General features: G+C 38.4%; 1 protein-coding gene across 6 annotated transcripts in view; it reads right to left on the bottom strand.

The window, feature by feature from the left end:
• Window positions 1-14,548, bottom strand: part of Ppp4r4 (protein phosphatase 4 regulatory subunit 4) — a 75,251-nt gene that overhangs the window by 22,179 nt on the left and 38,524 nt on the right. For all 6 annotated transcript variants that reach the window (XR_016537599.1, XM_090344756.1, XM_090344755.1 and 3 more), the window contains 8 exons: window positions 12,210-12,331; window positions 9,227-9,349; window positions 7,878-8,047; window positions 7,420-7,539; window positions 3,892-3,969; window positions 3,047-3,130; window positions 1,873-2,055; window positions 544-649 (listed from right to left, as the gene is read on the bottom strand). Coding sequence is in view for 5 of the 6 variants with exons in the window: in XM_090344756.1 (XP_090200882.1) it covers window positions 544-649; window positions 1,873-2,055; window positions 3,047-3,130; window positions 3,892-3,969; window positions 7,420-7,539; window positions 7,878-8,047; window positions 9,227-9,349; window positions 12,210-12,331 (986 nt within the window). In the remaining variant the exon portion in view is untranslated. The remainder of the gene's footprint in view (window positions 1-543; window positions 650-1,872; window positions 2,056-3,046; window positions 3,131-3,891; window positions 3,970-7,419; window positions 7,540-7,877; window positions 8,048-9,226; window positions 9,350-12,209; window positions 12,332-14,548) is intronic.

The raw sequence follows: 14,548 nt of genomic DNA, 5'->3' as shown, positions 1-14,548 counted from the left end.
CCATCTGCATCTCTCCCAACTCCACCCCTCACCTCAAGTTCCCTGATCCAATTTTCGTATATGTACATTGAGAACTATGTCTGCATGCACCCATCCTTCCTCTCTTCATTCACCTAACTTCTTCCCCTTAACTCAAGGCTAGAAAACCACAAGTTCACACTCATATACTGGCAACTGCATTCCAGGAAAAAAACACAAAATCCACAGTTAATTCTACTAATACTGAAAACAAAATTGTAAAATCAGTGATCAAATTCAAATATACTGTATTCAGACTTTAGTCCCAAATGGTCAAGGTGGAAACTGAGCTTTCAATACAATTTACATACCATAATTTCTCAAGTGTTAGAATTCTCAAAAGAAGGTTCTGTGTAATTACTGTTTCATTCATACCACAAAACTCAAATAAAAGGACACATTAGACACTTAGCAACATCAGCCTAGGGACTCCCAGCAAAGTGCTAAAAATACAAGTAGGTCTAATTAAGCCCAGCTGGATTGGTTACTTTCTCTTTTTCAAAATAAAAGATAATGATTACTTACGTTCAATTAATTTTTGAATGACTTCATGTCTCTGATCTTGTTTACGATTATATCGTAGAAAAATGCATAGAGTTCGTGAAGCTGCTTTCTGGACAGGTAGGACATTCTAAGGAAATAAATCATAAAGATAATTACACTAATCTAATATACACTTGCTGTTTTGTCAAGGCCAGTTTTAAACTACTGACTAGAAGGAGTGTACTTGCCTTCCCAGTCAGTCCCTGAAACTTGTGCCCTGCTGGGTGTGAGTTCTTAATGTAAATCCTCCGAACATCATATTACAAAACTAATTTAATTTGACACAGTCATCCAGATTTGACTCCTTTTCTCACCATGGTAACTTAAAGTAACATTCTCCTCAAACATGCCGATGCCACCCTTTCCTGTAGCCATTCACTGGATGCGGTCACTCATTTGTTTAATACTAGCTGCCAGAACATGCTACCTGTCAGTTACATCATCAAAAATGTGCCACTTCTAAAAACACATACAGAGATCACATGACCAAGGACACTCTTTACATCCTCTACCTTAATTTGCCTCTTGAGCCTCAATGTCCATCACTGAGAACACTAGTCCATGAATGACACAGAGAAAACTTAGAATCTGAAATATCTACTCTTAACCAATATTATATCTCCTTTTTGTTTTCAAATTCCTGTCATGGGCAAATCTCAATTTTAAATGAATTCAGTTGTTTCTACCGGCTGGGGTTCTAATCAAGAAAAAAACAAATCTCTCAATCAGGCATACAGCTGAAGATGCAGACTGCCAAAAGTAGAACCACTTAAAATACAGTGCTGCAGGTGTAGTACACGAGGCCACTCCAGTCCATCTAAGTTATTTCCACTATGTTGAGCACTATGCCAGTAGCCTCATACACACTAAGGGCAAGTGGGCAGAGCAGGGCAGGGGAGAATGGTCACTCGGAGGTGACACACCACTGTAGCAGACAGAAGGGACATTATAGCAGAAGATCTGTGATAACACAGATCACTGAGTCCTGTGCCAACATTCCTCTGAAGAAGAGCTGTATCACGTTTGAGAGTCTGCCCACACTCCATACTCCCTTTGGCAATGCAAACACAAAGGGCAAGCAAAGCTGTGACTGTTCACACCTCTCTGCAGTGATGGAGGATGGTCAAAGGGAGGATCAGAAGAGAAAAAGGAGACCCCTATCCCCTCCTCAGGAACCTGAGAAGCCATTCTCCCAGGCAGAATGGAAACAAGTAGCTTGTCATGCTACTTTGAAACTGTGAAGAATTTGATCATGTCAAATCCAACTACAAGTTCAAAAGAATCAGACAAAAGGTGTGGGCGGGGGCTCACATTGGTCATCATGATGGTAAACATTCTTTGTAGGAATCGGTAATAGATCTGATCACTCGATATGACATGAGGCAGACAGGCATACTTCTGCAGCAGCTTCTCGTGGGTTCTCCACTTCAGAGAGGCTGCAGCCCGCTGTTCAGCAGCTGTGAGAGCTGGAATCAGGTCAGGAAGAGAAGTCAGCTGCAAAGAAACATGGAAAGGACCAACGGTGACTAAATCAGCTGCAGGAGGGATTTTAGAGGTCAAGAGATATGTGAGTTATCACCAGGAAGTTATCTGGTGAAATCAAATATTTTCTTAAATTCCTAAAAGAACTTCCAAGATTCTTAGAATCAGGTTTTAAGAGACTGGACTCATTATTTTGCCTGTATGTTGATTAACATGGCAATTGTTTTAACCAAATTTGTTATATAATATACTATCAACAAGCTTTGGCCTAAGTTCCTGTCTTTTTAACCTATTTATTACCTTTAGAATTATCATTAATGCTGAAACATAAATACAAATTCTAAAGACAGTAAATAAAAACTACAGTAGCATAAGAACTATTAATGTAGGAATTGTAGAGGAAATTTAAGTTGTTCCAATGCTTCTACAAACACATATTATATAGCAATTACCATTTGCCTGTCATCTTCCATTTGTTTACCGTAAAATACGATGTTTATCAGTTTGAAAATATTGTACTTAGAAATTACTTATAATTTGTGCACTTCATTTTATTCATGCATACATTAGAAACATCGGAAAACAGAAGAATGTCTGGAAAGTACAGTTAGCTCTACAATCCAGCCAGAGTCACTGAGCTTTCTCTCCTCTGACCAGAAGGTTTCATTCCTTCCTACTTCCTGGAGACATTTTGGGTAGAAGGTGCCTATGCTTTCTTGGCTTTCTGATTCCTCAGGGACAAGAAAGGAATTCAACAGGGAAGTTTACAATATTTCAAACAGTCATCAACACACCACGGGGACTCCTCCCAATAAGGCTGATATGCAGCTGGGGACCCAAACCTACTATTTGCGGGTCCTCCAAACACACAAACAGATTACATGCCCACAACCCCCAGGCAAGCACCGTTTAAAATGTCCCTTAAACATTCTTCCATTGATTCCTAACACCCTGCTGGTAGGAAATATCAAGGAAGTTCAAAATTTGGGGAGATGGGAATTACCTTATTCTCCTGAATACTGCTTTCTCCACCAGTGGACATGAGCTCTAAGATTTCTGGAAGATGATCTATAAGAGCATCTAGTACCTTTTAATAGAGATATTGATTAACTCATATTGACTCTACATGTCAATTTCTACATAGAAATAATATTTTTTACAAAACATTTCCTTATACTACTATCTTATTACTGCAAAGTCTTAGAAAGATTTTGCTTTAAACAGTCTTATTCATTGACGTACTTGCGTACCGGTCTAATTTGGTATAAACTGGAGCCAGCAACCTACCTAGCTAACAAGTTTTGGAAAGGGGCTCTACACATCAGGAGTATGGCACCCTATGTGGTTTCACAACACTGTAGATTAAGTTCTGGCAAGTTAGTACTCACACAGAGGAATGGGATATGCTAAATCTAGCATCACAACAAAATATTCCAACATCTCCACAAGTATATATTAAGCAGCAAAATACTCTTCAAACAATGCCAATAGGAAAAATGAAAACATGACATATAATTACAATTATATGAATTAAAAACCTTTATATAGAAAAACCTAACATTCAGTAGAAGAATAAAAAATATAACAAAATAGTAACAGTGAATGGAGTTAAAGACACTCTTGTTTTATTTTTGGTTCTTTGTAAATTTTCCTTAAAAAAAAAAACAAGTATCTATTTCCTTTTTAGAGCTGAATTATACTTTCAATCCTAGTTTTAAAGATCTTTCCAATTCCCAGTTTATGATAGAATGGTGTGTTGATTTGAGGCCAATCAGTTCAAAGAAGGAGTGCAACTCACAAGATATTTGTACTTAAGTTATAAACTAAAGAAAGGTAAGAAGATATTACCTCCAGTGATTCATCTTGTAATAATGTTATCAGTTCTTTGTGTATTAGATACACTTCCGAATTCAAAAGTTTAGACACCTAAAATACAGCAATAAAATCTCTCAGATCTGAGAGTTCAGCTTTAAAATTAACACAACTTTGTCAGATACTTCAAAAATAAAAATAAGCTATAACATAAACATACTTGGATTTCTAGCCAACTGAACTATATAAATAGCCAGCTTTGTTCATCTGTTTCATAGCATGCTGGAATGTGCGGTTAGGAAATGTGGAAGTCTTAACTTCTCTGTCACAAGCAAGAGAAAGCTCATGGAGCCAGGTGCTAGAGGCTCAACCTGCAACCCCAGCTACTCAGGAGACTGAGATCTGAGAATTATGATTTGAAGAAAGCCCAGGCAGAAAAGTCTCCATCAGATGCCTATCTCCAATTAGCCACTCAAAAACTGGAAGTGGAACTGTGGCTCAAAGTGGTAGAGCCCTAGCCTTAAACAAAAAAGAGCTCAAGGACAGCTGAGTTCAAGCCCCACATCCAACAACAACATGGAAATAAAAAACTCATAGAAGTCCTGAGTTCACATTTAAAAGTCTGAGGATACACCAGTACACAAGTATTTATTCCAGTTCACAGCTTCCCAAACAAGAAAACTTCTATAGAAGGCCTACAGTGACATCAAAGTGCCTCAAAGAGGCAAAACATCCTCCTAATTAATGAAGACTATAAACAGCATGAGAGGAGTTGAAAGACACCAGGATTAGTCAGTTGTCCTTTAAGATTAGTGCTTTTTCCCCTCCAGACAAACTTACAGCCTACTCTGGTGGATTCACTAATGTCTACCTCACTGTTGCATTCTTCTTTGGCAGTAGTACAGTTTGAACTCAGGGTCTTGCCCTTGCTGTGCTAGAGTGATACCGCTGAGCCATGTTTGACATTGCTGTTTTTTTGATAGGGCCTGTGCCTGAGCTATGATCTGCCTGCTTTAAACTCCCCATCACCACACTGAGATCACAGGTGTGTACTCCTCCGTGTCTAGCTTCCCTCTGTAGAGACACGGTCTGTTAGACTTTTCTGCCCAAGCAGACCTGGCCCAGAGTTCTCCAGATCTTAGCCTCTCATGTTGCTAAGAATGGCAGGCATGTGTCAGTATACACCGCTATGACTAGAAGAGGAGCCTAGCAAACATTTCTACCTAACTAGCCTGAAACCAGCTTCCCAATTGTCCATGATTACAGATATAAGCCACTGGCACCCAGTTTCTCTGTCAATTTAAAACAATTTTTTTCCAGAGCTGAGGACCAAGCTCAACGCCTTGAACTTGCCAGGTGAGGGCTCTTCTGCTAAGCTAAATCCCCAATCCCAAAACAAAATTTTTTTTAGCCATAATGGGCTTAAAAGTTTTATTTACAAAAAAGAATAAAATTGCAAAATACAGCAGTGGATTTTCATTGTTTGAAATGAAAAATCAAAATAAGGCTTTCATTTTGTGTTTAATATTGTTTTTAGCCTATCTACGCAGTATGACCATGCAGATGGAAACCAACCAATAAGGAAACAAGTAGGTCAGTGATCCCCAGGCCACTTTAGTAGCTAAATGGTGCGTGTGTGTGTGTGTGTGTGTGTGTGTGTGTGTGTGTGTGTGTGTGTGTCTGTGTGTGTGAGAGAGAGGGGGGGGTGGGGGGACACTAGTGCTAGAGCTAGAGTTTGAACTCAAGACTTTGATTGCTCAACTGGCACACAATCAATGAACCATGTCTTCAGGTCTACTTTTTGCTGGCTATTTTGAAGATGGAGTCTGTCAGGGCTGACCTCAAACTACAATTCTCCACATTTCAGATTCCTGTATAGCCAGGATTATAGTCATGAGCTGCCAGCTTATCTTTCACATACTTATAGATTTGAATATGTGCATTTACATGGTGTTACATGATGTTTGCTATAAAACATATATAAAAACAAATTAGGCTGGGTGCAGTGGCTCACACATGTAATCCTAGCTACTCAGGAGGCTGAGATATGGGGATCGAGGTTCAAAGCCAGCATGGGCAGTAAAATCCGAGAGACTCGTATCTCCAATTAACTACTAGAAAACCAGATGTGGTGCTGTGGCTCCAAGGGTAGGACGGTAGCCTTGGGCTGAAGAGCTCAGGGACAGCGCCCAGGCCAAGTCCAAGCCCCGTGACTGACCAAAAAAAAAAAATTAAATTAAAGGAATGTGATAGAAATCAACGTAAAGTCTAGAACTGTCTAAATACTGCATTCTTATGAGACTAACAAATGCATGTGTACGTGGTAACCAGCCTAAATGACACTTATCTTAGAGACTGCTGGGCAGTACTCTCTGCCCTTTCCCTGCCCTCCGAAGCAGGTATGTTTACAAAGATGATAGAATTATGCTCCACTGAGACTATTTTAAATAAGTGTACCAAGTGAGGGAATACTTCACAGACGTTGTACAGTGCACAAATACTTTATCCACATCAGGAGCTGTGAGGATCATTCAACAGCCCAAAGACCCACAAGTGCCACTTATAATGGAGCTGTGAAGGTCCTAGTACTTACAGCTAATCCCAAAGTTCTGTGACATGGGAACACAGTACAAGGAGGAGAAGGAAGTCTCACTGAGAACAAGAATTTGCTGCACTTCTTAAAGGTAATATTTTATTACATCAATTATGAAGAGAATTTTTAGGTAAATTTCTTGAAATTGGCAAGTTTCAAGACGGTGTTTGTTGTGTGTACAGCATCTGTGTGCCTCTCTGTTAACACCCAAGAAACAGGCTCCACATTTCAGCTTCAATGGTGAAAAAATTAGTCCATCCATCATAAAAGTTTAGATTTTAAACAAACTTTATGGAAAGCTGTAACAGCTGAATCTAAAAGCTGTGCTCGTGAAACATTATTTGTAGTTAAAAAAAAAAAAGAAAATCAGTAAATAGAAACAATCTATTTCTCCATGCTTTATTTGTTCCAAAGCTGACATATTCACAGTATAAATACTACAAAGCATATAAAAAGTTTATTAAGAGCCAGGCATGGGGGCTCACATCTGTAATCCTATCTCAGAGAGGCATAAGTAACCTGATCACTGCTTGAGACCAGCTCTAGACAAACATTTGAAACCATATCTGAAAAGTAACTAAGTTAAAAAGGTCCACGGAAAACTTAGATACTATAGAGTTGGCCTAGCAAATGTGAGATCCTGAGCTCAAACCCCTTACCACCATAAATAAAACTGATTTTTCTCCTAACCACAATATCTGACTTAACGTACTTATTCCAGATATGCTGAAAAATGTGTTAATAAGTGAAAAAATGAACACAATGTATTTATGCAAATGGATTCTACACACACACTATAATGAGAAGAAATTATGGGAATTCTAAAATAAGTTTTAGGACTAGAATGTGAAAGATATATGGAATGTATACCCTATAACAACTGGGGGAACAAAAAAAATTTTTTTTAAAAAAAGCATCCAGTACACAGAGAACTAGGTAAATGTATAGCAATATCAGTTCTTCAGACTTACTTCATAAAAGCAAATAGCAATAGTGTATCTGACGGGAACTTCAGGGTCATGACAAAGGCAGAAGAATGTAGAATAGAGTTCCATGTGGAAGTTTTTAGGATCAACAAAAACAATCATGGCCTGGTGGAGGCAGGAGGAGGAAATGAATGGAGGAGAGAAAAACATGCATCAATGCCTAGTGTTACAGTCATTTCACTTTCACTCTAATCAAAACTAATCATCATAGTTTAATCAGAAATCACTTTGGCAGCTCTAAATGCATGCAGATTTTTCTGATTCCTTCATAGACAGAACCATAAATCCCACAAATATTTACTCAGTACTTAGGATACATACCAGATACAATGTTAAGTCAACACCAAGTATCAAATATGGCAATTTTCAGTGTGACTAGATTTGTCACAGACTTTAAATTTATAATGAGAATTCTTAGTAAACATAAATATGTAATTTATTACCGGTAAGTTATAGGCACAGTTCTTTCGTACTGAAGTGTATTTCTTCTCCTGCTCTAGAATTTGGGGTGGAATCTGGCTTTCATTGTGTCCATTTTCTTGTTGCAAACCCAATGTACAAAGTTTCTTATAAAACTCCAAAAATCTTAGGTGTTGATCTGGAGTAAAAGTTCCTAAAATAAATGTGGAATCTGTGTTGAACATTCCAATTGAAAACAAATAAGAGAATAAATAAGAGAAAACCAAAATGCGACAAAAAATGTGTTTGGAATCAAGCATTTAAATAGATGGTGACAGATAGTGCAATAAAACAAGAGGTGATAGGATGAAGAACTCCAGTCATATTATCTTACCACCTTATGTTCCTTTTAATAATATTTTAATGTCAATTACATAAATAGTATAATACAGAAACTATTCTTGATCAATTCTACATCTTGTAGAAAACAAGTCACTATAATAATATTATGACTACATGTTATTATTTATTTATAGGAAATATTCTAAAGTTTCGTGCAGAAAAGATTTATGAATATGTATCTACAGAGTGATTTACGGGTTGAACCTGAAAGATGGAAAAATAGATTTCATTATTTCTGTGTACACCAGTCCTGAGGCTTGAACTCAAGGGTGTGGATTCTATCCCTGACCTTTTGTGCTAGCTCTCTACTACTTGTGGCTTTTGGGTTGGTAAAGTGGAGATAAGAGTTTCACAGACTTTCCTGTCCAAGCTGGCTTGGAACTGTGACCCTCAGATCTCTGCTTCCTGAGTACTTAGGAAAATAGGTGGGAGCCAAGGGCACTCAGCTGAAAATGCTTTTGACCACTGGGAATGGTTCCACATTCATCAACCACATCGGGGGTTAGGCATTCATAACATACAGCTAACACTTTTCAATTACAGACTAAATATTGGAAATGTACACAAATAAAAGTGTGTTACCTAGGAGATTATAGCTGGCTAAGAACTAAGTAATATGTTCAAAATGCCAGGACTCAAGGGTGACGTATGGTTCTCGTGGTTTTACCAAGTGGTGAGGAGGAAGGGCTTGTGCTTACTATATACCCACATATACCAGTCTTCTATTACAATCCCCTCACTCATACCCGGCACATACCGAACATCCACAAATTTAAAGGGCCACACTTGCTTTCATGCTGCCATTCTCCTTCTAATGAGTGTGCTCAATGACAAAGTCATTTCTCAGTGTACTCTAAATTTCATTTTATGATTTTGTGATTTTAAATTTTACAATTTCCTGAGACTTTAATGTATTGGAGAATAGGCTGGAGTTCAGTGGCTAAATGTTTTTTTAAAGGTACTGTCTTGAATGTCTTAGCATATAACATACCATATAGTCCATGGCATAGTTTTCCTAAGTAGAAAGATAAAGAAATAAGAATGGATTCATCCGCTTTGAAAGATTTTTCACAAAATGATTTCACTAAGGGAAGTATAGTCTGACTTCTGTCATCTGAAAAATAAACCAAAATAATACACACCTTAACTCCATTTGGCCACATGTAAAAATTAATTTACACACAAACATTTATTTGTATGTTACCCTCAAAGTCATGAAAAACAGTGATGATGCAGGTCAGGTGGCTAGGGAAGGAGGAGGAAGGCATGGGGGAAAGATACTATCAAAATCTGCTGGGCATGGCTCAAGTAGTAGAGCTCCTGTCTAGCAAGCTCAAGACCCCGACTTCAATCCCCAGTACCACCAAAAAAAAGTTAAGACAAAGTTCTGGGTGTAACCGTTGTATACTCAGGGGAGTAGCAGGTCCCAGGAACTTTCTGACATTTCCTTATATCCTCTTAGTATGCTGCAGCTTAGACTCACAAGTTTTTAACTGAAAACAAACTTGTAATATAATCTGCATATGGAATTCTATCACTTTTATATCTTAGAAAGTTCTTTACAAAGCTGGCCAATTCTTCGACTGTATCTGCTTAGGCTGTATTTCCTGACTGAGTAGCAATATTACTCACTTCCAAATCCTCCCGAAGTCCCCATGCTTTGCTTAAACTTTCAGAAATAATTATTACAGTAATTATTGTTAATTCCTATTATCATCACATTTTAGGCCCACACCTTCTGTTTTTTTTTTAAATGTTCAATGACTTTTATTCAAGAACACAGAAAGCATCGATTTCTTAGTACTCCCCTAACATCTTCTACATATGTGTGGTCCATTAATTGAAGATAAGAGTCTCTTTGTCTTTAGTGCCAGAGCTGTCTATAAATCTCAATCCTCAGATCTCAGCCTCCTGAGTAGCTAGGATTACAGGTGTGAATCACCATGCCCAGCTTGTCACACCTTCTGTTTTATTAAATGATATACATCCAACATTTATTGACTTGTAGAATAAGGATTAAATTAAGCAATAGGAATAGAAAGGCAAATAATAATAACAAATTGCTCCAGAATTTGAAAAACAAACCATCAAGGAAAACAAACATTAAAAATTTTAAAAAGAAGGGGCTGGGAGTTTGGCCTAGGGGTAGAGTACCTAGCATGCATGAACACCCAGGTTTGATTCCTTGGTACCATGTACATAGAAAAAGCTGGAAGTGGTGCTGTGGCTCAAATGGTAGAGCTCTAGCCTTGAGAAAGCCCAAGGACAGTGCTCATGCCCTGAACTTTTAAGCTCAGGACTGGCCAAAAAAAAAAAAATTTTAAAGGGGCCGGGGCTGGGAGCATGGCCTACTGGTAGAGTGCTTGCCTAGCATGTACGAAGCTCTGGGCTCAATTCCTCAGTATCATATACAGAAAAGGCAGAACTGGTGCTACGGCTCAAGGGTAGAATGCTGGCCTTGAAAAAGCCCAAGGACAGTGCCCAGACCCTGAGTTCAAGCCCCAGGAATGGCAAAAAAAAAAAAAAAGTAGCTGGAACGAGAGACTCACTGGTCTCAGCTCAAATTTAAGCCAGGTGTAGTAGCTCAGGCCTGTAATCCTAGCTACTCAGGAGGCTAAGGATTGAGGTTCAAAGCCAACCCAGGCACTAAAGTCTGGGAGACTCTTATCTTCAATTAACCACCAGAAAATCAGAAGTGTTGCTGTGGCTCAGGGGTACGGTAGTTGCCTTGATCCAGGAGACAACACCCAGACCCAGAATTCAAGTACCACAACTGACAAAAGGGGGTAAGGGGCAGAACAGGAGTTTGGCCTAGCATACATGAAGACCTGGATTTGATTCCTCGGTACCACATATATAGAAAAGCAGGAAGTGGTGCTGTGGCTCAAGAAGTACAGCATTAGCCTTGAGGAAAGCCCAAGGACAGTGCTCAGGCCCTTAGTTCTGTCCCCAAGACTGGAAAAGAAATTTTTGTAAGTAAGAAAATATGACCACCATTTTAATGGCTGACCATGGCAGGGGTATGATAACTTTTGCTGACTATCTGTCACAACTATTCAGCTCTCACTATCACATCAAAACTATCAAATGCAACAAACAAAAAGAACATAATGTGTCCCAATAAACCTTCCAGATGCCTGTCTAGGACTTGAGGTAGTAATCTGCCAACTCCTGGTATAAGGCATTTAGAAAAATATCAGGGAGGAAACAATATTCAAACTAGACACAACAGGAAGAAGAGAAGTTGACTCGAGATAAAATGAAGGAATGGGAACATTGGGGAAAAGGCGAGTAATATAATGGATATGATAACTATAGTGGCAGAGCAAACACTGGAGGAATGGGAAAGAATGGGAGGAAGGAAAACCTGGACAGAGCTATGGTAACAACTCTGGGTGGTGATGAGGAAGCAGTTAAAGGTAATTCCAAGCTGTCTGTTAGTCTGGAGCCTGGGGTGTCCCCAGAAGTAAAGAGATTCACTCAATCATATATCATACATTACAATTTTTACTCCTTTGGTTCATCATATTATTTAAACAATTATTCGTAATTACAATCCATACTCAAGTAATCTTTAGACTCCTTCCTAATTCAGATAAAATATTAGTAATATCTATGAATGTAATCTGACAATTTATACAATTTGAGTCTTCAACATTGACTCCTCTAAATTTCACCTTACTGAGATGATTAAATATTTACAAATAAATTAATTGCCTACAGTCTAGGTACATTCAGTAGAGCAGTAAGTTATTTTTGTGACTTGGTTTGCATAACACTGAAATATCATATGAAACAAGTATGAAATGTGGCAAGATTAGATGCCATGAGGGTAAAATGAGAGCACTAGATGCTAAAAGAGGAAGACTCATCAAAGGACAGGTAAAGAGGCTTAACTTTATCACTGAACTAAACTACACTTTTCCTTACCAGTGATACCAGCATATGGAAAATATTCTTTCATGAATATGTACCTGTATCAAATATGTCAAGCAGATTAACCAAAGTTTCAAAAGCTGCAAGTCGGACACTGCTGCCTTCATCCCTAGACAGCTCTATTAATTCAGGGAGCACCACACTTTTTGTAAGTTCTGTCCTGCACAATAAGCAAGAAAACAAATCAAATCAACAAACCTATAGTAAGGACTTAAAAATATATGACCTGGCTAGGTGCTGAAAGAAAAAACAACCCACGAGAAAGCATTAAGATATCTAATTTACCCTCTGGGAGCTTGCAGAGTAGTTGGGAAGACAATACAAATGTAAGAAATACTAATAGTACTTCATAATAATGAAAGCAGTCCACTTTCCCTACCATACTATTGTTACCTATAAAGATTTTAGGTGCTCTTAGAGTTCATATTCAGCTTTATAAATTGTGGTATCATTTTCCATTTTATGCAACTTCAAGAAATGACTAGCCAGAAAAATTCAAAACAAAGACTTGAGGAGACGGCTAACCAGTGCATATATTATCCTTCCATTCACTAAAGACATGGCATTACAATAAGTTCTATATAGAAGGATGATATTCCACACTAGATGTTTCACCTAACAAATTGAAATGCAACTGCTTTTAGGAAACACATGATTTATAATACAGACACAAATGGTTTTTATTCAACTCTTTGCTTTTGTTCCTTCCCAAGAAGGATTTATAATTGACAGAGATGTCTGCAGAGTCCAAGCAAGTCCACAGCAGATTATTTCTTCAGTCTTCAGACTCCAGTTCTTCAGGGGTTTTCTTCCGTGGTGACTGTGGGGATACTCAGATATGTAACATGATTCTTTGTCATGATTATCATCTATCCACATGGCAATACATTCTTCCACTCTTATACACCTAATTGCTATTTCTAACCATTTCAACCAGTCATCTTTTTCTTCTCAAATCTGAGAGAGCTAATGCAACTTCCATATAAATGATTGCAGACCATTCTCAATCAGTTCCTTTTACTATATTCTTTTGAATTTTTCTATCCCACTTTTAATTTTTCTTGCCAGTTCTGGGCTTCAGCTCAGGGTCTGAGCACTGTCCTTGGACTTTCTCAAGGCTAGAGCTCTATCACTTGAGCCTCAGCATACTTCTGACTTTTTTTCTATATATGTAGTACCGAGGAAGCAAACCCGGGTCTTTGTGCATGCTAGGCAAGCACTCTACCACTAGGCCAAACTCCCGGCCCCTCCACTTTTAATTTTTAAGAAAATATGTCTTAATTTAAAACAGATTTAAAATATCCCCCTCAGCAACTTTGTTGTCTATTATATCTCATCATAAAATTCTCAATCTCATTTTCTATCAGGGGGAGTTCAAAGAATTTTGTGAGACTGGTCACAAAAGCTCTTGCTTGTAATCCCAACAACTCAGGAGACAAAGACTGGGAGGTTTCCAGTATTAGAACATCCTGGTAAAAAACTAGTGATGCTCCCGTGAGTTGGTCATCTAATACCAGCTACAATGGAGGTACAGGTAGGAGGACTGTGGTCCCAGGTGGATGTAGGATGAAGCAGGGCCTGATCTAAAAAATGACCTCAAGCAAAAGGGACTGGAGACATGGCTAAAGTTGTAGAGGACAGGCATCACAATGTCCTGAGTTCAAATCCCAGTATGGCCAACAGATTTTTTTTAATACATCATTTACTGATTTTCTCTATTAGGGCACATTGTGAGTTGCTTGCTTGTCTTGTTGACTGCTATTCGAGGTGATGCATGCCTTTACCATTAGGTCACTGGGGACATTACAGTGGACCTTACCCTGTTCCTCCTCTTTTCCATTTTAGGGCCCTGAGGTGAAGGCCTTGCCACATGCTGTCCACCACAGTGGGCTGCCTCATCAAAAGCCATAAAGCAACAAACCAACTACGGACTGCATCCTCCAAAACCTTTGCTTTTTGCAAGTTAGTAGTCTCAGGTATTTGTTTCAGTATGAATGCTGACTGATACAAGTAGCAATCGGGTACCAGAAGTTATCAAAGATCGCATCACAAAGTCCTGTGGTTACGCTCTTAATATGACAAAACAATTGAAAATTAAATAAATGTGCATATGATCAAGCAAACTCATTTCTTGAATGGACTCTTCCAAATTTTATTTTTATGAATTAATCCTTAATATGTGTACATATATGCCCTAAATTTATTTTCAGAAAACTAATTTGGACACATTTAACCCTCTCGTTTTTTGACAGGAGCATTTTTGTCAGATGTCAAAATATGCATATTCAACATTTTGATAAGGCGGTGAAGGTAATAGTATGTTCCACCAGGTTCTGCTCTTGACTAGTAAGCACAGATCTGAGCAAAGCTAATAATG

The sequence above is a fragment of the Megascapheus bottae genome, chromosome 14 (genome assembly GCF_031878675.1).
Source record: "Megascapheus bottae isolate mThoBot1 chromosome 14, mThoBot2.hap1, whole genome shotgun sequence".
NCBI lineage: Eukaryota > Metazoa > Chordata > Mammalia > Rodentia > Geomyidae > Megascapheus > Megascapheus bottae.
This window is presented reverse-complemented; position numbering and strand designations above follow the sequence as displayed.